Consider the following 27,987-nt stretch of genomic DNA (forward strand, 5'->3'; position numbering starts at 1 on the left):
TAGTAAAAATCATAGTATCTAACATTTGTTGAGCCCTTTAGCCAGGAACTATGTTATATATGTAATATGCGCCTTCTCATTTAATCTTTGCATCTGTCCCCTAAATGTCTTTATTATTTCCATTTCTCTGGAGACCTATGACCTAGGAAGGTTATGACCTAGGAAGCTAGAAAGAGTCCTTGAACTATAAGTTTCCCAAAATGATATGTCTAAACAGAAGAGGATGGTTACAGTTATTTTTTTAAAAAAGGAAAAACGAAACAACTGGTTATCAAAATGATCTTACCTTATATTTTAATGCACCTGTTTTTAAATGCGTGACACCTGTTACAGGTAAAAATTTTATTCACTTTATTGAGCCTTTTCAAATTAATACTTAGAAACAGCTTCGCCATATTGTAACGGTTATCAGTTGACACAATCCCTCATTACTTGGCTTTCTTCTTTTAGAAAATATCTGGGGAAACACACATGAAAGTTACATAACAAAAGTACTTCCTCTTCCTCAGAGGAAAAGGCAGCAGAGTTGGCCTGTCATCTAACATTTACTAAATTGGATCCTTTCTCATTTAGCATCTGCAGATTATTTTTATTTATTTGTTTGTTTGTTTGTTTTAAATCCGTGCCAGAGGATATTTTTCTATTTATCTTCAGATAGAGTAGGAGGGAGAGAGGGAGAGAGAGAATGAGAGAGAAAGAGAGAGAAAGAGAGAGAGAGAAACATCCATATGAGAGAGACACATCTATTGGCGGCCTCCTGAAAGTTTCCAACCAGGGCCGGGGACTGAACCACAACCAAGGTGTGTGTCCTCACCTGAATCAAACCTGTGACTCGTTGGTCTGTGGGCCGACGCTCTAACCCCTGAGCCAAACTGGCCAGGGCTGCAGTTTATTGTTATTGAGAAGTTACAAATATCAAAATATGCATATTATATTATGAAGATATGCATACTATATGTTATATAGCATAAATATGGATTATATACTTTTATATATGCATGTATATTATAAATATATGTCATGTGTTATATAAAATACTACATTTTGTATCACCAATTTACTTATCTGACACATTCTAAAATTGTTCAAGACCTTCCAGTTCAGTGATATAGCTTCTTTTTTTTAGAGAGAGAGAACAGTTTAGTGATTTTTAGAGAGAGAGGAAGGGAGAGGGAGAGAGAAACATCACTATGAGAGACAAATCCAACCAGCAACATTTCGGTGCACAGGGACAAGGCTCAACTAGCTGAGCCACACTGGCCAGGGCTCGCATAGCTTCTTTAAACCAGAGATCTCAGTGAAATTTAAAAGAGAAAGAACAATAAACTGTCCTGAACTCTCTCTAATATAAAACGATACCTGGTGCAAGGTTTCTGGTAGGGGGATTGACGATCTAAGACTTTTATTTGGAACTTGAATAGTTCTTTCTCACCTACTAGAGCACGAAGGCTTATTTAAAACAAATAGAAAACATATTATTTGGTCTCCTCAGTGTTTCTGATTCCTCGGGTTGTAGCAGGGCCCTAGAATTCACATTTCTGGGAAATTCTGAGATGATGCTGATGTTGCTCTTTGCAAACAATCGTCCTGAAGTTATTCCCTCCCTCTCCTTTCTCCTTTTCCTCCTTAAATCTGCCCTCCCACTCTGATCTTTTCCCACCTCTTTCTCTTTCTCATCGAAAATCAATCTTCTGGTATTTTTATTCCTTTGCCTTTCCCTCTTTTTCCCCATCTTCTCTTTCCCACCTTCCCTTCCAATATGATATCTGAGACATCCGGTTGGATTATGTTTAGGACTTGTTTAGAGTATTCACCTAACAATATTTACTGAGCAACTAAAGAGTCACTTTCATTCATCCGTTCTATTCAACAACTGTATGTTTAAACTCTACTTTTGTGCCAAGCTTTGTGCAAAAAGAACAAGGCAAAAAAAGACATTGCCCTAAGGGAATGCCTCATATGCCCTGGGAAGTCAAATAGTGCACAAATATATAAATAATGAGACTATTGCCAAGTGTCATTAATGTTCTGAATGAGACAAATGGGTTGCAGAGATGAAGAACAATAAAAGGACACATTTTCCTTGTGACATCAGAAAGGGCCTGACCTCGTAGGGGGGTGTTTAAGCTGAGACCTAAAGTCGGAGAGGAAGATAGCCAAGCAGAGTACCTGGGGAAGAGTAGCCCAAGAAGATGAAACAGCAGGCACAAAGGCCCTGGGGCAGGAAAAAGTCAATTCCGTTGGGGTGTCTCCAAAACCTGAACCAGATCCTGGCACATAACTGGTCCTCAGTCAGTAACTGTTGAATGAATAAGTGAATTATCAGACCCAGGCCACTGAAGTGTAGGAAGCAAGTAAGAGAGAGGAGAGAGATGGGCCGAGGCCAAGTCATAAAGGAAATTTTAGGTCATGGATGAGGTGTCTGAATTAACCAGTCAACTTTACCAATCCACTGTGCTCTTCTCCCATCCCCACAACCTTCCCCAGATCTAGCTCAAACCCTGATCTCAATGAAGTAGCTGTTCTCAAAGCGTGGCCCCTAGACGCCTGATGACCAGTTGTATCATTTGACGTCTATGTTCTTAATGTGACAAGAGCCATGCCTTCACCCCTGAATTCATTATTAATGAATATGTAAATTGTAACACATTCATTGATTGCTATGACAAGTTGTTTGAAGGGCAGCTGTTTGTTCACTCATATCTAATCAAAAGCAGCCCCACCCTTCCCTCGCAGTCTGGGAAAGGTTTCCTAGGGGCAAAGAGAAGAGGTTGTCCTCTGAAAAGTTGCAGAGTGGCTGATCCCAAATTCCTGGAATGCAGTCACTTCTAAAGCAAATGCAATGTCATTTTGCAGGATAAATAGGTTCAAAAGAAGTTGAGGAATTCCAAACAAAGATGAGAACAAAGAAAAAAAGGAATCGATGTATTTACACTTTGTACAGTAGTTTCAAATAAACTTGTAGAAAAGATAGCATCTGGCAGCTTTTCCTAGTTCCACGTTGCTTGAATCCATTATAATTATCTTCAATTTTTAGTATTAGTATGTGTTTTTAAAAGGAAACATGTAACAATAATATCCCGTATTTAAATGTTCCTTCATCATTTCATATGTTAATTCTTATGGGTTATTTAGAACCCACTAACTTTTGGGGCAATCTGTGTGAGCCTTAAAACATTAAAAAAACAAACAAACAAACAAAAAACAACCCAGCAGTTACATACATTTGAAAAAGAAATGTCTGTGACTACTGGTCCTTCATATTGCTATGATTCTTCATATAATTGATATTAAAATAAAGGACAACACATGATTCTAAATGTATGTGTCTCTCTTTGATAGATCAAAAATAAAATAAATATATATAAAGAAACCATCTTTCTTTTTCCAATTCCTATTCCCAAGGCATTATTAACAGCTCACTGTTAGTAACACAGAACTTGGGAGAATCTGAACTGTGTTGTGAGGAAACTGTCATTGCTTGGTTAGTCCTCTTCAAATGTCACCTTTTGGGTGCATTTGCCTACACAAGGGGAGGATTATAAGAAAGGATTGTTACACAGTATACTAGAAATGAAAATAATCTAAAAATTAACTTTCAGGGTACAGTAGATTGCTGGCATGTAGTGTTTTTGGTGTTTTTTTTTTAAAAAAAGATGTTTGGAAACACTTGGAGAATAGAGGATCTGGTGAAGATTTCCTCAAAGAACAGAAGAGTGTGTGATACATTTGGGTGAGAAGATTCCAAATCTGAGGAGCAGTTTATGAGAAAATTTTCTAAACCTCAGTGGAAAAGACAAAGACAGGCAGTAGAAGCTAGGAATGTGGGACCTATGGGAAGGATACATTTTCAAAGAGTAGAACAAGGTTATCTGGGTGTAGTCTGTGCCTAGGCAACCTGACTCGCGTATGGCACCTTCGAGTTCGCTTAGGTGCTGTAACATATGTGATCTATTTATTCTTCGTAATAGCTCTGGGAACTATTTAGAATAAATACTATCGCAGTTCTACAGGTGAGGAAAGCACTTTGTCTTCTGAATACAGCAAAAAAAAAAAAGGGGGGGGGGATGATGTTGAAAAGAAAGGAAGCTCAAAAAAGACCCCTCCCTGTACAGGCTGAAGGCAGCCTGTGAGTCGCAGTATCTGAGGGAGGTGCCATTTCTGGTTGTGCAGAAAGGCATGGCAGGCTGTGAAAGCCATTGAACTTGGGGGCAAAATATGGAGGGCAAAGCTCTTTTGTAAGACAAGTGACCTGAACAGGGGAATAGAAAAGATTTGGTTTTTCCAGAAAGATTCATATTTTAAGTTTGACCTTCGTTGAGTGTTGGCTAACTTGTAAAGGAGACTTGAGATTCCTGGTTTGGTGGCAGAGTGAACATCCATAGACTGCCTCTCTGAGAAGTAAACACTTCATTTTTTTCATTAAGAGATAGAAAAAACAATGTTTCCTAAACGAATCAAAATAATTTTTACTTTTCCCCTTTTTCCTGCTTTTCCTCAAAGTAGATAACAGTCGATATAGTAGCTGATAATATAGCTTTATGTATGTATAATCTATTTGAAAAGAAGAGAATATATCTTTTTTCCCCCATGTATTTCATATTCTTACTAGAAAACTAAAATGTGAAATCTCATTTGTTTTCTGGCAACTGTCAAACATTTGCAAAAAGCGATCAAACATTATAAAAGTTATTGCAATATGTAATTATCACCTGTTAATTGATTGTACAATTAAACATTTTTTCTTAATCCTCACCTGAGGATATTTTCCCATTTATCTTCAGAAAGAGTGGGAAGGGGAGGGGGGAGAGAAACACAACTGGCTGCCTTCCACACCACTGGGACCAGGGCTGGGACCAAACTGCAGCCGAGAGACCTGCCCTTGACTGGAATCAAACCCACGACCCCTTGGTCCGCGGGCTGACGCTCTAAGCACTGAGCCAAACCACCCAGGGCCGATTACACATTTTTGCTTTTCGGTTATTGGTAACTGTTTTAAAATCCATTTTCAGATACATGATTATTCAGATACTGAGGCAGTTGCTAAAAAGCATATAGTCAGTGCTGAAAACGGAGTAAATTCCATTTATCTGTGATATGTGGGGAAACTGACCATCAATAGTATCTTCCACAGCGAGAGTTTCTATTTCTTTCTTATATTCCTTGGACAATTACGGATGGAATGGTTTTAACCACTGGATGACCAGGGATGAAACTGCTTTGCCTGTGAGTTGAACAATTGGTGATGATAACATTTGTTCTTGGTTAGCACCAGTTGCATAAGATTTAAGGAGGACACAGACCTCTATACAAGGGAAAGGGAAAAGTGAATGGCAGAAAAAAGTAAAGGCCAAGTTGCCAGTGGACAAGATCCTTCAGGGGTCTTTTTCTCTTGCTGGTGTCAGGAGGATGCGCATTGGAACAAATGAATGCTTTGAGGTGAGAAGGGCAAAAGCACTCTAATAAAAGGCTTCAGGAAAGAGTCAAACGACCCAGGGAAATCTGCTGTGGTTAAGTTGAATCCTGGGAAAAGAGGCCCTGGAGAAAGCAGATGAGGACGGTAGGAAGGAAGACAGGGAGGGGGAGGCTCTGGGTGTGGAGGGAGGAAGGGGTAGGGGTCGGGCTGGCAGTGAGAGGGAGCAGTGCTGTTTTTAGCCAAGGCAGCAGGGTTGAGGACCACAGAGTGGGAAAAAGTGAAAGTCCAGGGGAGGGGCAGGGGGAGGAGGAAGCGGAGCTCCGAGGGCCCAGACGGGACCCCTGGCCGGGGAGAGGCCGCGGGGCCGCGGGGGCAGCCTGGCCGCCTCGGGAACGCTTGGCAGCCTCAGGCGTTGCCTCCTCTGGGCTCCCTCCCTCGCCGGCGCATTGTTCGTTTGCCGGGAGACGAGGAAATTGCCTTTTGATTGCGGAAGTCCGCGGACGGGGCGCGGGCGAGGCCGAGCGGGTCAGAATGGCAGCGTGGGAAGGGCGGCGCGCTGCCTGCCCCCTGCGCCTCTCGCGTCCGCAGCCCGCCCGGGGCGGCAGCAGCAGGAGCAGCTGCGGCCGCTGCAGTCCTCACGCGTCGCCAGCCCCGAGGGGAGCTCTCTGCGCCCGCGGGGCGCGCTGAGCGCGCGCAACAAGTGGCCCCACGCGGCCGTCGGGGCCACCCGTGTCCAGCCCACGGCGGAGCCTGGGCGGGAAGCACCGACCGCGATGCTGAGCCGTGGAGCCAGGTTGGCCTTGTGGACCGCACTGAGCCTGCTGCAGGTGAGTGGACCGAGCAGAGGTCGCGAGGACGACGCGCTCCATCCTCGCCGAGAACCAAATTCCCACTCTGCTCTCTGGTCTCCTTGGTTATGTTTTGGAGAGGAAGGTGGCCGAATTCATTTATCTCCCTTGGGAAGAAAGAAACCCTTCTGAACCCCCAGCCAGACTGTCAAAGGCAAAAAAATAAAAGCCACCTTCTTTCTCTTGCTGTCCAGGGAAAAATTAGGAGGAAAGTTGCCACCCACCTCCCCCGTGGGCCTTTTCTCTGCCGGTTAGGCAAGGAGATGGCCTGAGGCCGGGGGCCAGGGCTGAGTGGAGGCACCTCGGAGGGCGTGCTGTGGAACTGTCCCTGGGCAGCCCAGACCGCCTGCTTCAGCTGTTGTCTTGGTTCCTTTGCAGACCAGACTGGGCGAACCAGTGAGATGTAACTTCACGGTGACGGAGTCCAGGGTCTCCAGCCGGTCCGCATCTCTGCAGTGGAGAACTTTGGGGCCGCCCTGTAACTTTAGCCTCATCTACAGCAGTGACACATCAGGGGTTACGAGGTGCCACCTCACAAGGATAGACAACACCACCTATGAATGTAACCCCAAGGATTTACAAGCGGGAACCACCTATACCTTCAGGATTGTGCCTCTGGATGGAGACGAGAGAACTGTGGTCTTGCAAACAGGTAAAGGGGTGACAGGTGCTGTTGGATCCAGGCCATGCTAGTCTGTGCTGAGCCCTGCCTTATCAACTGGTATTTCGTTTGAGGTCCAGGCATACAACAGATGAAGGGGAAAATGCCTGTGAAGATAAATATCCACAGGTCTGGTCAGGAGCAGCTTGGTTGACTTTCAGAGATGTCTTCAGTGCTGAAAACAGCGGATTAGCAGCTTCTAGGGGAATGCAGCAAAGAGACACTGGGCTGTGGAGGGAATTTGTTCAAGAGAGGTGGTTTGAGCTTCCAAACCCATTAAATTGTCAAGCCCTGGAATAATTTTAAGTAAATGTTTTTAGAATAAATAATGGAAGTGCAATGATTAGGGATATGCCTTTCCTCAACTTAGTTTTATTTTTGGAACCAGAATATAAAATCTTCAGGAGTAGAATAGAGCCATTCATAGGAGAAAATTAGAAAAGTCCCTTGAAATGAGGGTACAAAAATCATTTTGTATTATGTATGTAACTAAAACAGTGTAGTATCAAGTCACCTCAAGTCAATGGTTTTCTTTACACTTTTGGTAAATCCTTCCATGCATATATGTATGCTAAGTTTGTCTTTCCTGCCTCGGTTTTCCAATCTGTAAAATGAGAGTGGTAGACTTGGTCATGTAGGTCCAGGTTCTTACCAAGTGCCAACCACTTAGGTAGGGACTCTCATGCACGTTACCTCATTAATCCCAATGCCACCCCTAAATGTGTTCTAAATTCCCTAACGACTTTGATGTTTTATGACTTCATTAGTCAGTCTTCCTTTTACCATTATCTTTATTTGTTGCAATAGGAAGACTTACCTTCATCTAGAAAGTCAGATTTAACTGAAAAATTCCCGAAGTTAAATTGAGAAATGTGTTGTCCTTCCTATTCTTTCACATGCAGCCTGAACAAAGATCACCCCTTCAGATCTGGTTCTTCAGAGAAGTGTGAGAACTTTCCCTTCTCAGGATCAGGAAATGGAGCTGGGTTCTGAAATAAGTCAGGCAAATATTCATTCTCTTACTTTTTTTCAAAGAACAAATTAAGAATGCCCAGTTACGTCACTTGACTTACTTCAGATGAAACTTTTAGATAATTTCCAAAATTTGCAAGAATTTAAATTGAAAAGAGACACTACTTGTTAAACACTTAGTTGTATTTTTCTATGAAATCAGAAAGACTAAAATCAACCATGTAATCGGAATACTTTACAGAAGGTTAAGCAGCTAGGTTTTAGTCACAAAGTTGTTGGTTTCTTGGTATGTGAGCATAGTTTTATGAACACTCATATTGCTAATATGTGAAATTTATGGCAGAACTTCCAGATGTGTTCATTACATTGGATAAAGTGTCAGTGTTTAATGGAGCAGATGGTTTTTAAAAACAGGTGAACCTTCAGAAACTGATGGAAGAAAGGATGAAGACATTCATTAGCCAGAATATAGTCATTTAACCCATAGGTTTTACTTTTGGGGGGAAAAAAACGTTGATAGAAAAGGACTTAGTGTGGGTATTACTAGTTAGAATGCCCTTTGAGTGTAATTATGCATGTAGGTGTCTCAAGTTCTGAGGCATTTGTGAAATGTAAGAAATGTTTGCATTTTATTAACTATGTTGAGTTAAAAAAAAAAGACTTCATCAGCATTCAATGTGTTGGCACTCAGGTTCTCATCATTGTTCTTAAGGAGTTGCTTTTACATTACCACAGATATACTTGACCCCCACAAATTTTATGAGCTCCATGATAAATGTGAAAAATAAAACTTGCAGGTGATGTTCATATAGTAATACTTTTTCACACTTATTTGTATGATGGTATAACCCTTCTTAAGATTCTGTACATTTTAAAAATAGTTTTATTTAAGTAAACATTTTTTTTTTAACTCAAGATTTATAATCCTATTTCAGGGAGAATATTTTTGGTCAGTTGTTTAATTTTTGTTAATAGTACCTCCTATATTTTAAGGAAATGTGTGAATTTTTCATTTATTTAAGAGAAAAGACCAGTATTTCTTTATATTAAATGCTAAGCTACAGAGATGAGATCCACAAAACATATTTTAATGAATTAAAACAGGACAAACTAGTGGTATAATATTAACTCTGAGCTAGAACTTCAAATAGAAAAGTCATTCAAAGTGTGCTATGCTTTCCTTATGCCAATTTTTCTGTCTTGTTGGTCTGGAATAGAATAGATCGAGAGCAAGACATGCTCTGGCTAGAGATACAGCAGTTGCGTAGATTATCTCTATATCATTCCAAGTGTGATTTGTCTGATTGCTTTCCCTGATACATTTTCTAAAGTAACTAGTTATTTTGGTGTCATTTAGACATGACCTTAAAGATAAAAAATTTAGCTGAATGGGAACTACTTCAGCAGCAGTCACTTTCACTCCAGCTTTTAAATCAGAATCGGAAAACATGTGTATTCAAATTCAGTTCAGCCAACGCTGACTGAGCATGGATCATGCAGTGAATTACACCAGGTAGCGATTGGTGAACCTATAAAGATGACAAATTATACACGGTCCCTGCCCGGGCAGGCCTGTGCGGAGGTGAGAGAAGGGCATGATGAAGGGGTGACAGAGTTTTACCACATCTTTCCTGAGCGCAGACCATGCCCTGCCTCCTGCATGTCACTGTCATAACCACAGAGAAGACATTGGGCAGTTCTCAGGTTTCTTCAGCCACTAAACTGTCTGTGCAACAACCACAATACATTGAAAGTCAAAGTATGTAGTTGCGACTAAAAATAATCTGAAGGCTAAATTGTTTAGTTGTGATTTCATCAGAAATCAGATGTGAAGATAGCAGAGATTGAAGAACGCAGCGCTTTTGCAACACTGTGTCCTCAGTTTCTAGGGGAAGCTGAAAACTGGTAGCCTCCAGGGGTGTCTAGGTGTCTAAATAATACATGTTCTATTAGGCTCACACACTGTGAAGAATCCAATTTGTTTCACCAGCATTAAAAAAAAAGGGGGGGCCCTGGCCAGTTTGGTTCAGTGGTTAGAGCGTCGGCCTGTGGTCCAGAGAGACCCGGGTTCGGTTCCCGCTAAGGGCATGTACCTTGGTTGCTGTTTGTCCCCGGCCTTGGTTGGGTCGTGCGGGTGGCATCCACTCGATGTGTCCCTTTCACGTCGATGTTTCTCTCCCTCTCTCTCTCCCTCTCTCTCCCTCCTGCTCTGTCTGAACAAAAAATGGAAAGGTGTCCTGGTGAGGATAAAAAAATTTTTTAAAAAAAGGGAAATTTACATAAAAACCAGATGTATGGGTTCTCTTAAAATATTGGAAGATTTGGCAAAACTGGGTATGCCTAGAACATTCTAGAGCTGAGTTGTGGCTTCTCTCCTTTTAGATACCAATTCATTTGACCACTTCGCATTTCCTTACCTGATTGCATCCTAAGGACATTTGAGTTTGTTTACATGAAACTTTTTAGTTTTCATTTAGAACTTTTGGGGGGCTTTTATCTTCCCATCAATAGGAAGTAGTTTTTTAGTACCTAAAATGGCATCTAGTATATGGTATGTATTCAATAAATATTGATTAAATGGATGGGTGAATGAATGAATGGATGAATAGCTGGATCTATGTATGAGTAGATAGAGAAATAGAGAGAGAGAGAGAGAGAGAGATAGGCAAGTAAATCGGAATGAAAGAAATTAATATTTTAGTGAGAAAATATACATATACTAAAAATATGGCCTATTCTCCTTGGGTTATGGGTAAGTTATGGAGCCCAGGGAATCCGGTCGTAGGGAACTTCATCCATAGGAAGAATATCTTAGTGGGCATATGCCCTCTTGTTAGTCAGTTTCACCTACTTATTAATGAGGGGGGAAAATCAGCACTTTTAATATGGTTAATTCCTTTGTCTTTAATAAAAAACATTTTAGAAGCTGTAATCACCATATTAGCTATTATTTCCACTTCAAAATGTTGCCTCTTACACTAGCTAACTAGGGCTCCCATAGCAAAATACCACAGGCCGAGTGGCTTAAACAACAGAAATGTATCTGCTTACAGTTCTGGAGGCTAAAAGCCCCAGATCGAGGTATCAGCAAGTTTCTCCTGAGGCTTCTCTGACTGGCTGGCAGATGGCCGCCTCCTCACTCTGTCCACACACGGTGTCTCTCTGTCTGTGTGGTCTGTGTCCTAATCTCCTCCTGTTATCTAGACACCAGTCATATTGTATTGGGCTCCCCTTAATGATCCCATTTTAACTTTATTGCTTCTTTATAGGCCTTATCTCCAAATATAGTCACATTCTGAAGTATTGGGGATTAGAGCTTCAACACATGAATTTTAGAGGGACACAATTCAGCCCCGACACTTATATAGCTTTAAACATAGACCGTGATTTCTCAATAATATCTGTAAGCTATTTGCATCAGAATCTCTTACAGATGCCCCGGCTGGTTTTGCTCAGCAGTTGGAGTGTTGGCCCACAGACAGAAGAGTCGCAGGTTTGATTCTGGTCAGGGGCACATACCTCAGTTGCGGTTCTGGCCCTGGCCCTGGTCAGGGTCATGCGAGAGACAACCAATCTATGTGTCTCTCTCAAATCAATGTTTCTTTCTCTCTCTCTCTCTCTCTCTCTCCCTCCCTCCCTCCCACTCTATTTGAAGATAAAGGGGGAAATATCCTCAGGTGAGGATTATAAAAAAAAATACAAAAAACTCTTGCAGAGCTTGTTATAGAGGTATATTCTTGGATTCTACACAACATGTAATGAATTTAGAAAGAGTGGAGCCTAGGATATCTGATTTTAAACAAATATCAAAGTGAATCAGTGCACACCGGAGTTGAAGAGCTATTGACATAGTTTTCTATTTTCATTGGCATTAAAATTTTGGTACCATTCCTCTTTATGCATGGCCAAATCTATACAGATCAAATAAATATTATACTGACCACATACTGTTTAACTTTATCCTCATGGCAGCCCTGTGGAGGGAGTATTGCGAAGGCCCAGGTTACACCGCGGTTCAGGGTTGGGTTCTGAGAGCTGCTGCCTCCATCACTTACTAGCCAGGTTGCCTTGGGCAAGTTATTAACCCCTCCACCCTGTTTCCTAATCTATAAAATGGGGGTGATAATAAAACTATCTCTACTTCATAAGGGTCTTTTGAGGTTTTAAGTAGTCCATATTTAAATTCTGGAATAGTTTTGTCATATATTAAGTGAGTAGTAAGCTTACTATTGTTACTTTGGGGTTGGAGATGAGATTGCTATTCATGAGAATGACCAGATCACAAATCCACACGGCTAATATAGGCTAGGCAAAGAACGTGAACCCTGGTTTTCTGCATCCAACTCTAATTCTCTCCACTACTCTGAGGACATGCTTTTAAAGCAGGTGTTAGTTCTTTCAAATTACATGAAACTTTATTATTACTTTTCAAGTCATCTTTTTAAGGAGGAAAAAATATTACAAGATATGTGTGTGTGTGTGTGTGTGTGTGTGTGTGTGTATTCCACAAAGGTGGAATAATTAAATGTGTTATAGTGTGAAGAAATGATAGATTATAAGCAGCTATTGATTTTCAGTTGTGTTGAACTCTTGGTGATGGACTTCAGTTTTTAGCAATCGGTCATTTGCTGTCTATTTCAGGAGTTCAAGCTGAGCTACGTATATGGAGTGAACCATCCTAGTGCCCTGAACTTAACCCTTTGTGTGCTTAGGCAACTTCCTCCATTAGTCTAACTTCTGTTGGTGGGCGCAGCATTCTACGGGTTAGCAAGAAGAAATTAAGTCTAGTTTGTCCAGACAGAATAAGAGGAGAACAAGGAAAAATTGTTTTGCCTTCCATTCCTAGACACCAATTGGTGGAAGCCTCCAGGGACATAAGAATAATTCTGACGTCTTTCTGATCTTGTAGGAGAAATCAAGCCCATTCTATAGGTATGAATGTATTTAAATAAAGATGACTATATGCCCCTAAACATATATTATGTGACTAAAATTAGCATGGTAGCTTTGTGTTACATGTCACTAAGTGAGCTCCGACTCCTAGGGACCCGTGGATGAGTGACGTCCGCGCCGGCCTCTCCTCAGCAGCCCCGCTCAGCTCCCGCAGGCTCCTGCCTACGGCTTCTTTCGGGGAGTCCGTCCGTCTTGTGTTTGCTCTCCCTCTTTTCCTGTTGCCTGTACACATAAATTTCCAGAGATTTTTCTTTTTCTGTCTTTTATATGGAAAAACTCAAACGAATAAAAAAAATAGACTAGAATAATGGACTACCATGTACCCATCATCTATCTTTCACAGTTACCAATGGATAGCCAATCTTGTTTTATCTATATCGCCTCTTCCCCCCTCCCCAGGTCATTTTGATGTAATCCAAATCATCACTTAATTTCATTTATAAATATTTCAGTATGCATTTCTGAAAAAGAAGATTGCTTTTAACACAATCACTGTATCATTATTGTACCTAACATTAACAATAATTCCTTAATATCTAGATGTCCAGGTTCAAAAGCACACATCAAGTGACATCTTATTTCTAAATAAGAGAGACAATCTGGAACAGGAGGCCAAGGGACTTCTCTTTATGCTGCATTTATGGAGATAATACTGAGAAGCCTCAATAGTTGCTAAGTATCTGGGAATTGGAGGGGGGCTGCTGAAAGAGATCATGGGGAGGGGGGGGTTAAAGTCTCCATCAGTGGTCAGAGTCCCCTCAGTGCTGACACTAATACTCAGGAGAAGTGAGCTTCTCAGTGCTTTCGTTTAACTTCTCTCTCACTCTGCAATGCCTTTTCTTCTCTCTGATTTCTAAGTCCTACTTGACCTTCTTCCAAACTTGCTGAGGTTCATTTCCTTCAAGAAGCCCACCTCGGAGACCTTAGCCTTTGGCTATCATTCTCCATTTGCATATTTAACATTAACACCCACCTGTGTTACTCTTGACAGCAGCCACACTCATAGTAACTGCCATTTACAGAGAGCCCAGCATGTGTCAGGCCTGCACCTACCACTTGACCTGCTCCATTACCTCTTAGCACTCACAGCTCAGTGAAGTACCATTGGTCTCATTTTATAGATGGGAAACTGAGAATCGGCGGAGTTAAGCAGTTTGCCTAAAGTCACCCTCATAACTGACAGTGTTGGGATTTGAACCCAGGTTTCGTCTGACATCAAAGTCGGCCTCCCTGATAATGCACCTTTCGTTTACCTTTTTCACATAGGCATTAACTGCCTGAGCAGACTGACTATAAACTCTCCGAGGGCAGCCCTGTCTACAGGTTGCATACCTAAAGCCAAATGTGATGACCCGGAAAATGATGTGGCATCCGGCACTGTTGTTAATGAGGATGCAAATAATTGTCAAAACTGCTTTCATTTCCCTTTCAAGGTTGTTAAAACTTTGAAAGTTCCTTCTTACCTGAACTTTATGTCTGGTATATTAAGGTGATAAATCAAATGCATGTTAATCTGATATATTAGCATAATATGCTAGGTCATCTTAATAGAAATCAGAAAGCTGACTAGTGTAGTCAAACAGCAATGATCACAAAGTAAAAGAGATGTATTTAATTTACTGAGACTATACAATTGCTTTCTCACTTTGTTCTTCTGTGGGGCAGGTTTTTGAAACTGAGCAAACCTACTTGTAAACTCTCAGATCTGATGCAGATATACTGTGTTCAGTATTAACCCATGGATTGCCTGCATTCTCATTATAAGGTTGAATTTATTTCCAAAATAATATTGTTTTGAATTCTAAACACTCTGAAAATTCCTGTAGTGATAGATAATAATGTTTTAATAGCCATACAAAAATAATTTTTAAAGAAAGTATTACTTTCATTATATGTACACATGAGCTTCTCCCTCTTGCTAAGTCACATTAAAAAAAAAAAAAATGAAAAAGCTCTGGCTGATTTGGCTCAGTGGTTAGAGTATCAGCCCAAGGACCAAAGAGTCTCAGGTTTGATTCTGGTCAAGGGTAAGTACCTCGGTTACAGTTCAGTCCCCAACCCTGCTTGGGGTCATATGGGAGGCAACCAATGAATGTGTCCCTCTCACATGGATGTTTCTCTCTCTCTCCCCCCTGTCCACTCTATCTGAAGATAAATGGGAAAATACCCTCAAGTGAGGATTAAAAACAAAGAAAAGGAGGAAGAACTCATTTTGGTTCCAGAATTTAGCTAAACTTTATCTTTTCTTCTGAGAACAGAAAAACTGGGTTGACATCAAGCCAACTTATGAAATTCTAGGGCTACCAGATACTGGCAGATTCACTGAAAGAGGGCAGATGAATGTGGCAGGACTTTGCCTTTGGCATTCCAGGTCTGCCTGGAGCTAAGAAGCACAAAGATGTCTTCCATTTATGGCTAATGATAAAGTTTGACGTATTGCTTGAGATTAAGTTATTGACATACGGTTTTCAACAGTACTCATACTTTATAATACTTCACTGGTTACTGTGTGTATGAGAGTGATGGGTGGAAAACCAGGAAGGCTACACTGCACACACATGTGCATTTATGCCTCTTAGCCATCAGCATAAATTATGTAAGACAAGCGGGGTTTTCTAATGACATATGATTTATCCTATGACCAGAAGATTTACAGACATAAAACTAAATTTTCAAATAGCATTTTACAAATCTCTCTATTTATATATGAAATTAGCATCCCTGATGGAAGTATCTAATTTGTTTCTAATACAATATTGAAAACGTTTTTTAATCCAGTAGAGTTTTCACTGGGCCTGTAGCTTGAGAAGACGAACATGAACTTTGCCGCAGCGTAGCAATAGTGGACAAGTGCCAGCAAAGGGCTTTATCACAGCATAAATGGGGTTTTAAGTGTTTGTTTCCAGTGTGGGTTCTCGCAGCCCAGGCACTTCCCAGTCTCATTGTTCCTTTGTTCTAGCGGATGTACAAAGGAGTGACTGTTTTGTTTTCTGGTTCAGAGAGATTAGATCAAGTCTGCATTTCTGAACTTCACCCTCTAGACACGGAACGTTTAAATTCATTTTCTGTAGCTCCTATTTTGCAGATTATATATGTTTAGATTATACTGAACATAACATCATTTTCTTTGGTCTTTATCTGGCTCAGTTGTAGACGTAGATGACAGTACAGTATTGATCTCATTTGAGCTATCACTGGGAAGCAGTGGTCCCTCTCATCCTTGTCCTTAAAATGCCTCTTCAGCAAAAATGTGTCATCTGGGTTGCCGATGACAAGGCTGTTCTTGAGTTTCCTTGGCTATTAGAATCTTATCGTAGTGAAGTACCTTATCCTTGCCAGGCAATAAGGAAACTTTCTGTGAGGCGAAATTATGTTCTTTGCTTTTATTGTGACATCCTTAATTATAGACTATTATGTAAGATAGAACATTTAAATAATATTGCTGGAAATTAAAAAAAAAAACTACTGCTTTCCCTCCAGAGCTTATAAGTGCAAATCACCTTGGGAGTGTTTTATTTTATCTTAAGGGCTAGAAAGTTAGTTCATGGGAATAAACTGATAAAATTTTTATCAAGGTTGTTTTTTATGAAGACAATAATTAAGGCTTCTATCACTTTAGTTTTATACAATTGTATTACACCTTTGCCTCCATTTTGTCAGTGATTCAGAGGAAAATTTTTCCTATGGTCAAGTAGATAGAATAAAACAGATTGCTGAGCGCCCATTGTATGCCAGGTAAAGTCTTCTCTATATTTTGTTACTCCTCAAAACATCCAAGAATGTAGGTACTATTATCACGCTCCCAGACACATGGGAGAATGGAGACTTAGATGGGTGAAGTCACTTGCCCAGAGTCTTATGACTGAGACATGATGAAGCCGAGGTTTGAACTGAGTTCTGACTCCAAAGCCCATGTCTGCTACCACGTCTTCCTGCTTCTATATCAAGATCTTCTCCTGATTATAAGAGTAGTAATAATACTAGCTAACCTTGGACACTTACTATGTACCAGACACTGTTTTTAGTGCTCCAGATAAAATACCCAATTTAATCTTCATAGGAATTCTACTGAAATGATAGGATTATCGCCAGCGTTGCATGGATGAGACAGCTGAGGACAGGGAGGTTAAGGGACTGCCCAGAGCACACAGCTACAAAGCAGGGGCCCGGAATCAAGCCCCGGGCATCAGGCTCTGGAGTATACACTCTCAAGGGAACCTGTGCCGTGCTGGGGTGTGAAGCACACAACCTTGTCCTCCAAGCTCACCTGTGCTTGTGGCTCTTTTTGTTTTTTAAATCCTCACCCGAGGATATTTTTCCATCTATCTTCAGATAGAGTGTGTGTGTGTGGGGGGGGGGGGGGAGCATCAATGTGAGAGAGACTCATTGATAGGTTGCCTACCCTACAACCCTGACCAGGGCCAGGGACCAAACTGCAACCGAGGTACATGCCCTTGGCTGGAATGAAACCCAAGACTCTTTGGTCTGCGGGCTGACCCTCTAACTGCTAAGCCAGACTGGCCAGCACTGTGCTTGTGGCTCTTAAAGTTACTGCTGCCTCGGCTTAATGGTCAGCTAACGTGTATTATTATTAATTGTGATATTATAAAATGTTATGTGGCTTATTTAATTTTTGCAGTCTGATGTACTCATATAAATCACAGCCAAAAACACAGACGTTGGATTGATCCCAGGCTGAATTTAGCCTGTGTATGGTGTCTCTAGGTGAATGGGTACTCTTATGAGCTGTCTGGTCATAAATGCCTTTTGAACGTACAGTAAGATGACCTTGTTCCTATTTGTATTCACATTCGTGTCACAAGCAGATGCCTTTTAAAACATATACTGTTATAGGAACATTGTAGAATTCCTGTAGTCATTGAAAATTATAATTTACTAACAAGTAGATAAGTCCTGAGATCTTTCCCTGGACAGTGTGGCTCAGTTGGTTGAGCTTCAACCCATGCACCGAGAGGTCATTGGTTCGATTCCTGGTCAGGGCACATGCCCGGGTTGTGGTCTCGATCCCCAGTGGGGGGCAATCAATGTTTCTTTCTCTCTCCCTCCTTCCCTCCCTTTCTAAAATAAATAAAAACATTTTTTTTTTTTTTTTTTAAAAAGAGCTGAGATCTCTACAGCCACGCCACTCAAATATCTGACTTCACTATTGGAATTTAGTTTGCACTATCTTAATCCCACTTTCTAGACCAAGGACTATGTAGGATTTCGGAAAATTACTCCTATGTAAATGTCTCTCAGTGTTTCTGCTCCCAGCATTGTGGGGTAGGGAGAGTCTTGTTTCTCAGGCGGCCTCCCTATTCCCCAGACGCTGTTGACTTGGTTCCTGGCCTGGAGACACGCTGTTCACCCTGCTTCACGTTCCACAGGGACGATTCACCGGGTGGGAAATGGGACTTCTCAAACGGAGCCATGGCTTTGAGAGCTGAAGCTTAGTGACCAGCAGGGTGCAGGACTAACCCATTTCTAGCGGCTCTGAGAGCTTCAGCAGCTCCAGAATGTCCCGGAGCTTTGAAAGTTTTGAACATTTAGTGACATGAAAAATGCCAGCTGCTGGGAGAATTCATTTTGGTGAGCAAACCTAGCCTAGCCTCGTAATCAGGTCTGTATCTTTTGTGGTTTTCTGATATCTAAAACAATCAGAAGTTATCTCTACTTAGCCACGAAAATCCATAACCTAAAAAAGAAAAAGTTCAGTGAAAATTTCAAACTTATTTCTTAATATCTGTATTTTGTGTTGATTTTCAACGTTTCGCCAGGCACAGCCTGGATGTTTGTCAGTGTCTGACAAGTGCTAAACTTGCAAGCCAAAGGAAATATCACCTTCCTTGGAATTCCAAGCTCAGAGTTGTCTTAACAGAAGAAGTTTTATTCGAAAAACGAGTTTGTATGACTAGTAGCTGAGTGGGTTTCTTTTATCAATGAAATGGTAAGTTTGGAAGTGGGGTCAAATGCCAGTTGGTTCATGGGCAGCAGGTGCCTGAACGTTTTAAGGAAAATGCATTTGTGTTCTAGCCAGGTAAGCATGTTCGGCACATGTCTTCAAGCCACATTCTCTTTCTTGGCTTTTGCCTTGCAGACCCTTTGCCTCCTGCTCGGTTTGAGGTCAATAAAGAGAAGACCACTTCAACCAGCCTGCACGTTGGGTGGACTCCTTCTTCTGGAAAAGTCACCTGGTATGAGGTGCAGTTATTTGATGATAACCAAAAGATACATGGGGCCAAAATTCAAGAAAGTACTTCATGGTATGAATATGCGTTTCTTAACCTTACTGCTGGTAATACATACAATATTGCCATCACCGCTGTTTCTGGAAATAAAAGTTCATCTACAATTCATACCAATGGATCAACAGGTAAGACCTGCTTACAGGTAGTTGGATATTTCATAGTCTATGCTTCTTCTGAAATTATATTAAATTCATGAAATGAACGTAAGACTGCCCCCAGAGCAAAGATAGTTAGAAAGATACAGACAGACACACAGGCACACTATACGTAAATATTGTGTGACAGTGGAAAGACCAGACTGAGAACAAGGAGGTGCGGCTGTGCTGCTAGCTTGCTGGGTTGTTTTGAACACGTCGTGCAGCTTCCCTGGGACTAGAGTTTTCTCCAAAATAAGTAAACGTTTCCTAATGGTCCTTCTAACTCAAATCTTAGCCAACAGCATTTTCTGAGCTTGTGCCATAAAACTCATTTTTTAATGGCTTTCCTCCTTTGTATATTCTTCTCACAACATCAAGTCACGATGTTTCCTAAGATTCCCATGTTTGGAACGAGTTTGTGCTTGTACCCACACACCCTAAGGTCAATGACACGTCGCCTCCTCCTTCATACAGGACCATCTTTCTTATCAACTCACTCTCCCTCGTGTTCTCTCCTGCTTTATTCTCTCCTTTCATGTTTCCTCCCCTTCAGTTCTTTCCTTTTCCTTTTCCCTTTACTTCTGTGCCACAGCATACTTCTTGGTAGAAACTGCCCGAATCCCTGTTCCGTCGGGGAGACAGACAGGTGAACTCGGGTGTAGCTTTAGGCGGTGGACTTGGAAAAAGCAGTACTCCAGGTTCCAGTCATATTTCAGAAGTGCTGTTCCCACTGGCTGTCACACAAGTTAGACGTGCAGAGAAGCAGGAATGAATGTGCAGTTTTGAATTAAACGTGTCCATGTTTTCTACAAGGAAGTCGTCAATGATGCTTTGGAAATGCGTTTTGTCCCATTAGTGCCATCCCCGGTGAAAGATATTGATATTTTGGTGAACACCAATTCTCTCCTGATTTCCTGGTCCCGCGGCTCTGGGAATGTGGAAAGATACCAGCTGATGCTAATGGATAAAGGGATCCTAGTTGATGGCACTTTCGTGGACAAATCTACTACTTCCTACACTTTTCACGGACTGACGCCTGGCCACCTCTACAACCTCACCGTTGTAACCGAGGCTGCAGGGCTGCGAAACCACAGGTGGAAACTGGCCAGGACAAGTAAGTGCCCTAGCGAGCTGAACAAGAATAATGTGCAAATCAAGGAAATGTTTCATAAACAAAGCTTGTTAATTATTTGAATAATGATAATGTAGGACAAATTGAAATTCATATGTTATAGAATCCTGAGTTAAATTCTCTTTTCCTTTCTTCCTAATTAGCCCCCATGGAAGTCTCAAATCTGAAGGTGACAAATGATGGTACTTTGACCTCTCTAAAAGTCAAGTGGCAAAGACCTCCTGGACATGTGGATTCCTACAACATTACCCTGTCTCACCAAGGGACCATCAAAGAGTCCAGAGTGTTAGCACCCCAGGTTATGGAAACCCAATTTAAAGGCTTAACCCCTGGACGACTTTATCAAGTCACCGTCAGCTGCGTCTCTGGTGAATTGTCTGCTCAGACGATGGCAGTGGGCAGAACAGGTGAGTCTGGACTCCAGAATATTCCTTCATTGACAAGATCAACCTCTGATCCACTTTTGAAAAGGACAAAATAAGTTAGAAGGGAAACTCCTTTCCCAACCTGGATGTACGATCTATATGACTGAGAGTATCTGTGCACCAGGACCCACATACAGAGTAAAGCAGAGGGTTAATTGCATGTATCTGAATTTTTTAAGCAAATGTGTTTGGATTGGTTCCTGCATGATTTACATAACTGGCTCTACCCCCTGCTATTTCACTTAATGTATTTAAGTAGCATAAATGCATTAGCATTGATACTAATGAATGAAACCTTTGTGATCAACTCTTATAGTAAAGGCCAGTTAGCACTTAAACATATTTTTTACTAAATTATTTTATTAGCTTAAGTCACCAAACATTTATCCACTGCTTTCTATGTGTAAATTATTATAGCATGAGCTTTAGGATTTGTTTAAATGGCAGGGCTCAGCAAACTACACCCTTCAGTCAAATACAGACTGTAACATGTTTTTGTATAGCCCCACGCTAAGAGTGGTTATTACATTTTTAAGGGTTTAAAACAAAAACAAACAAAAAAAAAACAAATGAAAAATATGAGACAAAGACCGTAATGGTCCACAAAGCCTGAAATATTTACTTGTTGACCCTTGCTTTAAGGAAGTTACATTTTAATCACACCAATGTAGAACATACACACACAAAATAAAAATACTGCAGTACATTTTAATAATAGTAATTGTATTGATATTTCCATGTATCAGGTGCTGAGTACTTTGCACCATTGTTTCACTTAGTTCTCGCAACAAAACCACCAGAAAGTTCCTATTATTATCACCACTTTACAGATAAATAATTATCGGTAGTCATCCAGCCAATATAAAATAATGTGGCTGGAGCTGAAATCAGGCTGTCCGATTCCAGAGTCCATTCTCTGTGCTCCCAAGTAGGAGCCACTGGGCAGAGACACAAGAGAATGGACTCTCTTTCAGGAGACTAGTGACGACTTCCTGGGGAGAAACGAGGGAGGGGATTTGAGGTGGAGGGAATGACAAGCAAAGGCAGGAGCGCCCAGGAGACCTACAGGTGTACAGAACAAGCCCCTGGGGGCCAGCGGGAAGCGTGGGGAAGGAGGGGAGCCGCCAGAGTAGTCAGAAGTGAGACTGGAAGGATGTGGGGCTTATTGTGGAGAACTACAAATGCCGCCCCAAGGACTTGATGATTTAGTCTGTCGTTAATGGAGAGACCTTGAATGTTTTCAGCAAAGGAGTAAGATCAGAGCTATATTGCAAGATTCGTCTTTTCAACTGGAAAAGAAAGAGGAATGTTTTATGACCACAATATGCAGTTTCTTCCAAAAAATGCCACATCCATCAATGTCACCGTCATTAGATACATCAATACTGTCTCTAGAGCCGGTGCAATCAGTGAAACAGCGTTCACATCACTAGATTATTTATTTTTTTTAATCCTCACCCGAGGACTTTTTTTTTCTTTTCTATTTGTGTTCAGATAGAATGGGAGGGAGAAAGGAAGAGAGAGAAAGAGAGAAATATCTACATGAAAGGGACACATCGAGTGGCTGCCTCCCCCAACACAACCCCGACCAGGGCCCGGAAGAATCGCCATTGAGGTACGTGCCCTTGGCCGGAATCGAACCCTCGACTCATTGGCCTGCGGGCCGACGCTCTAACCACTGAGAAAACCGACCAGGGCAACACATCACTAGATTATTAACAGTGTTACAGAAAATCACATTGGCGTTGTATTACTAAAGTGATCGAGCACACATTTCTTGAGTGTCAAATGTCTCCAAAGTGAGGAAAGAACACTCTTTTGCAACCCACGAACATCAGGTGGGGATAGAAATGTTTTGAATTACAGATAATAGGTCTCTTATCTACTGTTACCCATGAAGAGTGAGTGGGTGACTTTATTTTTGGTTTTTAGTAGCTCCTTTTTTACATCATTTTACCATTTAGTTCCAGAGAAAGTTCAGAACCTGGAAGCAAACAGCAATGGTTCACAGGGGTCCCTGATAGTGAGCTGGTCGCCCCCTGCTGGAGACTGGGAGCAGTATCGTGTCCTGCTCTTCAACGATTCTTTGGTGCTGCTCAACATCACTGTGCGAAAGGAGGAAACACACTATGTCCTAGATGACATGGGGCTCATACCAGGAAGACAGTATGAAGTAGAAGTCATTGTTGAGAGTGGAAATCTGAAGAACTCTAAGCGCTGCCAAGGCAGGACAGGTAAGAATTATCAAAGTGTTAATGACTGATGAATCTCAATTTGGTCCCTTTACCAAGTAACCCAGCTAACTATTAATATTGTTTCCTGAATTTTATTTATTTTTTTAATTAATTAATTTATTTTTGTTACAGATGTTTCTCCTTTTCCCCCCACTGATTCGCCCTCCCCCTCCCTCCCCGCCCTGTCCCCAGCGTTGTTGTCCATGTCTGTTGTTCATGCATACATGCATATAAGTTCTGTGGTTTATTTCTCCCCCCACCCCCTCTTCTGGGGATTGTCTGTTTTCTGAATTTTAGATATTATATATTTGCAGACTAAAATAGGGTTAGTAAGGTTTAATTTTGTCAAATAAGAACATTCGAAATCACTCCCACTAACAACGCCTTTATTTTATAGTCATGAACCTCTTAACGACATTTTGGTCAAAGACGGACACAACAGTGGTCTCATAAGATTATAATGGACTTAAAAATTCCTATGACCCAGTGATGTCATAGACATCGTACCATCATAGCTCAATGTATTACTCACGTGTTTGTGGTGATGCCGCTGTAAACAAACATGCTCATTATGTAAAAGCATAGCATATACAGTTACGTGCAGCACGTACTGTTTGCTAATGATAATAAAAGACCATGCTACTGATGTGTATATTTACTATGTTCTGCTTTTATCATTATTTTAGAGTGTAGTCTCTACTTATTAAAAAAAAAAAAAAGTTTGCTGTAAAACAGTATGTCCTGTTACACCAGAAGCAACCTCAAACATCTCACGTTTGCTGCATCATTTGTTTTGTGCTTAATTTAATCTCATGTTGTTTTGTTCATCATGACTCCTAAGTGTAAAAAATCTACTGCTGATGTTGCCAGTAAGAGGCCACACTGAGAGATTGGCCAGGAAATGAAATTAAAAGTGATTAAGGACCACGGAGGTGGAAAACCAGGGATGGTTGTTGCTCACCAGTCAGGCATGTCCCATTCCACCATGGCCACAATCCTGGAGAACAAGAACAAGGTGATGGAAGCTATTAAAGGATCTAATTCATTGAAGAAAACAAGGCCAACAACAATTTGAGAAGGGCCTATGTCAGACTTGAAGAAACTTCTAATGACCTGGATTGAACCAGACACAGAAACGAAGCTCTCTCAGCATCATGACAATCATGACTAAAGTAAAATGCTTGTTTGCATCATTGGAAGAAAAGGCTGGACCTGACTATGATATTGAATTTCCTGCTAGCTCTGAGTGATTTAGATGATTCAAGAATTGTTATTCATTACATAATGTGAACCTGAGTGGTGAGTCTGCAAGTGCTGATGTGAAGATAAAAGAATTTTCGGAAACTCCAGAGAAGCTCGTTGTGGAGGAAAATTACTTTCCAGAGAAAATCTTCAATCAGATGAAACTTTCCTATTCTGGAAACACATGCCTAAAAGGACTTTTGTACATAAGGAGGCAAAGTCAATGCCAGGTTTCGAGGCTTTTAAGGATTGTTATTTTTCCTTGAGGACAATGTTGCAGGCTACAAATTGAAACCCTTTGTGATCTGGGACAGTGAGAACCATGGGGCCTTCAAGCATACCAATAAGCACACACTGCCAGTGTACATCGGGAGCAGCAAGAAGTCATGGGTAACCCAGTTCCTATTCCAGGATGCCCTTCTGAATTGCTATGTATGGAGAATAACATACCTTTCAAGATTTTGCTTATCGTTGAGGATGCTCCTGGACATCCTCCTTTTATTGGTGATCTTCGTCACAATATCAAAGTGGTGTTTTCCTTCCCAACACCATCTCTTTGATCCAACCAATGGATCAGAGTTATAGCAGCTTTTAAGGTCCTGAGGAGGACCTTTTCCCAGGCTGCTGCTATTGCTGAGGAAGACACTGAGAAAACACTGATGCAATTCTGGAAGGATTACAACATTTATGACTTCCTCAAGAACCTTGCTTCGGTTAGGGGTGATATCCCCAAGGATTGTATAAAGGGCATCTGGAAGAAGACATTCAAGAGGTTTGTCTATGACTTCAACAGATTTGCCAAGGATGAGGTTGCAAAATTCAACAAAGCTGTGTTTGAGATGTCAAACAACTTTCACCTGGGTGTGGGTGAGGGTGCCATTGAGCTCCTAGAGGTGGTTCCCGAGGAACTGGCTAATGACGAGTTGTTGGAACTAGAACGGGAACACATCAGTGAAGAAGAGGCAAGAAAAAGGGAAACTGCAGGAGAAGACAAAGAACACCCAAGAAAATTCACAGTGAAAGGTTCAGCAGAAGCTTTGCCAACCTCAACAAGCTCCTTAAAAAGTTTGAAAACATGGACCCCAACATCAAAAGGTTTTATAGAAAGGAATGTTCATGGTACATTATCTGCTTACGAACAAATCTGTGATGAAGAAAAAGAAACAAACCATGCAAACTACCATGTACATATTTCTGAAAGGAGGAAAACTTCTGATCCCTCGGGCAGGTCCTTCAGGAGGTATTCCTGAAGAAGGCATGGTTATCATAGGAGATGACAGAAAATTTCTTTGATGCAAAATTTTACACAGTATAATTTTACACGCTTGATTCTTCCATAATTTTGCTTCTCTCTTGTTTTATGGATCAACACTTTACTCCTAACAATGTCTCCTAAGAAGCTTTAATAATAAAACCTTTTAAAGAAATGGAAGAAATTTCAGTTTTTTGGATAATGGGAGTTTTTAATCAGATACTATTATTAGTTACCTAGTATACTGTTATTACTTTCCCTTGCATGGACACATCAGTGTTCCCTCCTTAGAAATGAAGGGAAAAATCAGTTTGTCTTCCCAAGCTACAGAGGCAACAAATACTCCTAACTCTTCCCAAAGTACTCAAACACGATCTTCCTCTTTGGTCTTGTGGATGACAAGATTGAATTAAATATTTTCATGTCATAGAATTCATATGAAAACATAAGCACTCATCAAGTATCATGTGGCGCAAAAATAAAAGAACCAGTAAAGTGTTTTTTTAACAGTATTATTTTGACTTCTTATTTCTGTTTATGACATATAAACAAATATTTTGTGATGAGCTTTTATTTTTTCTTAATGTTCATACGCATTCAGAAAAGAAATACTGAATTGAGATACTACTGCGGAGGGAAGAGAACAGCTCTCTAAAGAATATGTGAGTGTTTCTGAGTCAGTCAGTGACCCAAGTCCCCATTGCTCTTTCCTCAGTTCCCCTGGCTGTCCTCCAGCTTCGTGTCAAACATGCCAACGAAACCTCCCTGGGCATCATGTGGCAGAACCCGGTCGCGGAATGGGAGAAATACATCATTTCACTAGCAGACAGAGACCTCTTGTTCATCCACAAGTCACTCCCGAAAGATGCCAAAGAATTCACTTTTACCGACCTGGTGCCTGGGAGAAAATACACAGCTACCGTCACCAGCATTAGTGGAGACTTAAAAAATTCTTCTTCAATGAAAGGAAGAACAGGTAATATTCTTTATAAACTTTAGGCTTTAAAACTATTCTGTCTGCTGCATTGTTGACACTCAACTTACAAATGTTCACTAAATGCCTGTTGTGTACTGAGCATTGATTTATGGATCCTTTCTGTTGTTTGTTTTCTATTTTTACTTATCTCAGCTCTTGTCTTTAATAGTTCCGTGTTTTGTTTTACTTTGAGTCTATCTTGCTAAAATTAAAACAGAGCAGAGAACCACCTTTCCAAGGAGTTTTGCTGCAAAGGAGAGCAGAGTAATGGGGCGGCATCTGAAAGAGATCATATGTTTGGAAGGAGGATTGTTTTTTAATGGTAGAATAAATAACATTTTATGCAGATGGGAATGTTTTAGAAGAATGAGGAATGGTGATGCTATATAGAGAGAGGGGAGAATTGCTGCCATTATTCTATGAGTAGGCAAGAAGTATTGGAATCTAGAGACAAATGAAAAAACTGGCTTTGGAATGGAGCATAAGTAGTATAACTTTAGAGTCAGCTGGGAAAAAGAAGGTATATGGATTCAGATAAAGCAAATAGATGTAGTGGTGAGCAGTTATCTTTCAATCACTCTCATTTTCTAAGTGAAATAGGAAACAAGGTTAACATCAGATACTCCTCTTTCCAAATTTATATATTATTGTTGTCCTGTATTTTATTTCTCTCTTCTTCTTTCAACCCCACAAAAATATAATTATTGTTTTATACAGTCATGTATCCTTGAATTGAACCACCAATTTACAAATTTTTTTCCTCATCTTTTCTTCCTGCATCTCAGAAATTCCATCTTGTGTTACGTTTCTTCATCTTAGAGAACACGCTTCAAATTTCTTTACAGAGTGTTTAGGAACAAACTCTCTGGAGCTTTGTTTTTCTGGGTATGTCTTTGTATAGCTCTCAACCTTGAAATATATTTTCCCTTGCCTACAATTTTATTGAGAGTTATTTTCTCTGAGCACATTGAAGATATTATTTGAATCTTTCTGGAATTTATTGTTGATGTTGAAAAAGGTTAGCTGTCAGTCTAACTTTTATGTCTCTATGAGTAACCTGTTTCTTATGATTGTTTTTAAGATCTATTTTTTGCCTTTGGTGTTCAGCTATTTCGCAGTAATGATCTAAGTACAGACTTCTTTTTGTTTATCCAGCTTGAAATGATTGGGATTTCTGTGTTTGCAGATAAGTATCTTTCATCAATCCTGGGAAATTCTCATCCTTAACTCTCTAATCTTGCCTCTTATGTCTTCTCCATTCCCTCTCTGTTCTCCTACTGGTATTCTAGAATAATATATATATATATATATATATATATATATATATATTCCCCCCCCCCCCATGTACTTGCTCTCTGGGCTGTAGTCTGGATAATTTCCTCAGTTTTTTGTTTTAGTTCATTAATTCTTTTTGTTGCTGCTGTTCTGTCTAAACTATTTTTTTATTTTATATTTTTGTTGTTGACAGCATTACAGATGTTCCCCACTCCC

General features: G+C 40.7%; 1 protein-coding gene across 2 annotated transcripts in view; it reads left to right on the top strand.

Moving 5' to 3' along the window:
- The window catches only part of PTPRB (protein tyrosine phosphatase receptor type B), a 107,252-nt gene that overhangs the window by 19,286 nt on the left and 59,979 nt on the right, over nt 1-27,987 (top strand). Inside the window, exons 1-7 of one of the 2 annotated variants that reach the window (XM_036251018.1) lie at nt 6,086-6,243; nt 6,643-6,916; nt 18,948-19,223; nt 20,092-20,349; nt 20,511-20,774; nt 22,757-23,026; nt 26,236-26,496. In XM_036251018.1, the coding sequence (XP_036106911.1) occupies nt 6,190-6,243; nt 6,643-6,916; nt 18,948-19,223; nt 20,092-20,349; nt 20,511-20,774; nt 22,757-23,026; nt 26,236-26,496 (1,657 nt within the window). In that variant the 5' untranslated portion in view covers nt 6,086-6,189. Of the gene's footprint in view, nt 1-6,085; nt 6,244-6,642; nt 6,917-18,947; nt 19,224-20,091; nt 20,350-20,510; nt 20,775-22,756; nt 23,027-26,235; nt 26,497-27,987 lie in introns of those variants that run through there. The other variant, XM_036251019.1, reaches the window with a different exon arrangement.

Source organism: Molossus molossus, unplaced genomic scaffold (assembly GCF_014108415.1).
Source record: "Molossus molossus isolate mMolMol1 unplaced genomic scaffold, mMolMol1.p scaffold_m16_p_10, whole genome shotgun sequence".
Taxonomy (NCBI): Eukaryota; Metazoa; Chordata; class Mammalia; order Chiroptera; family Molossidae; genus Molossus; species Molossus molossus.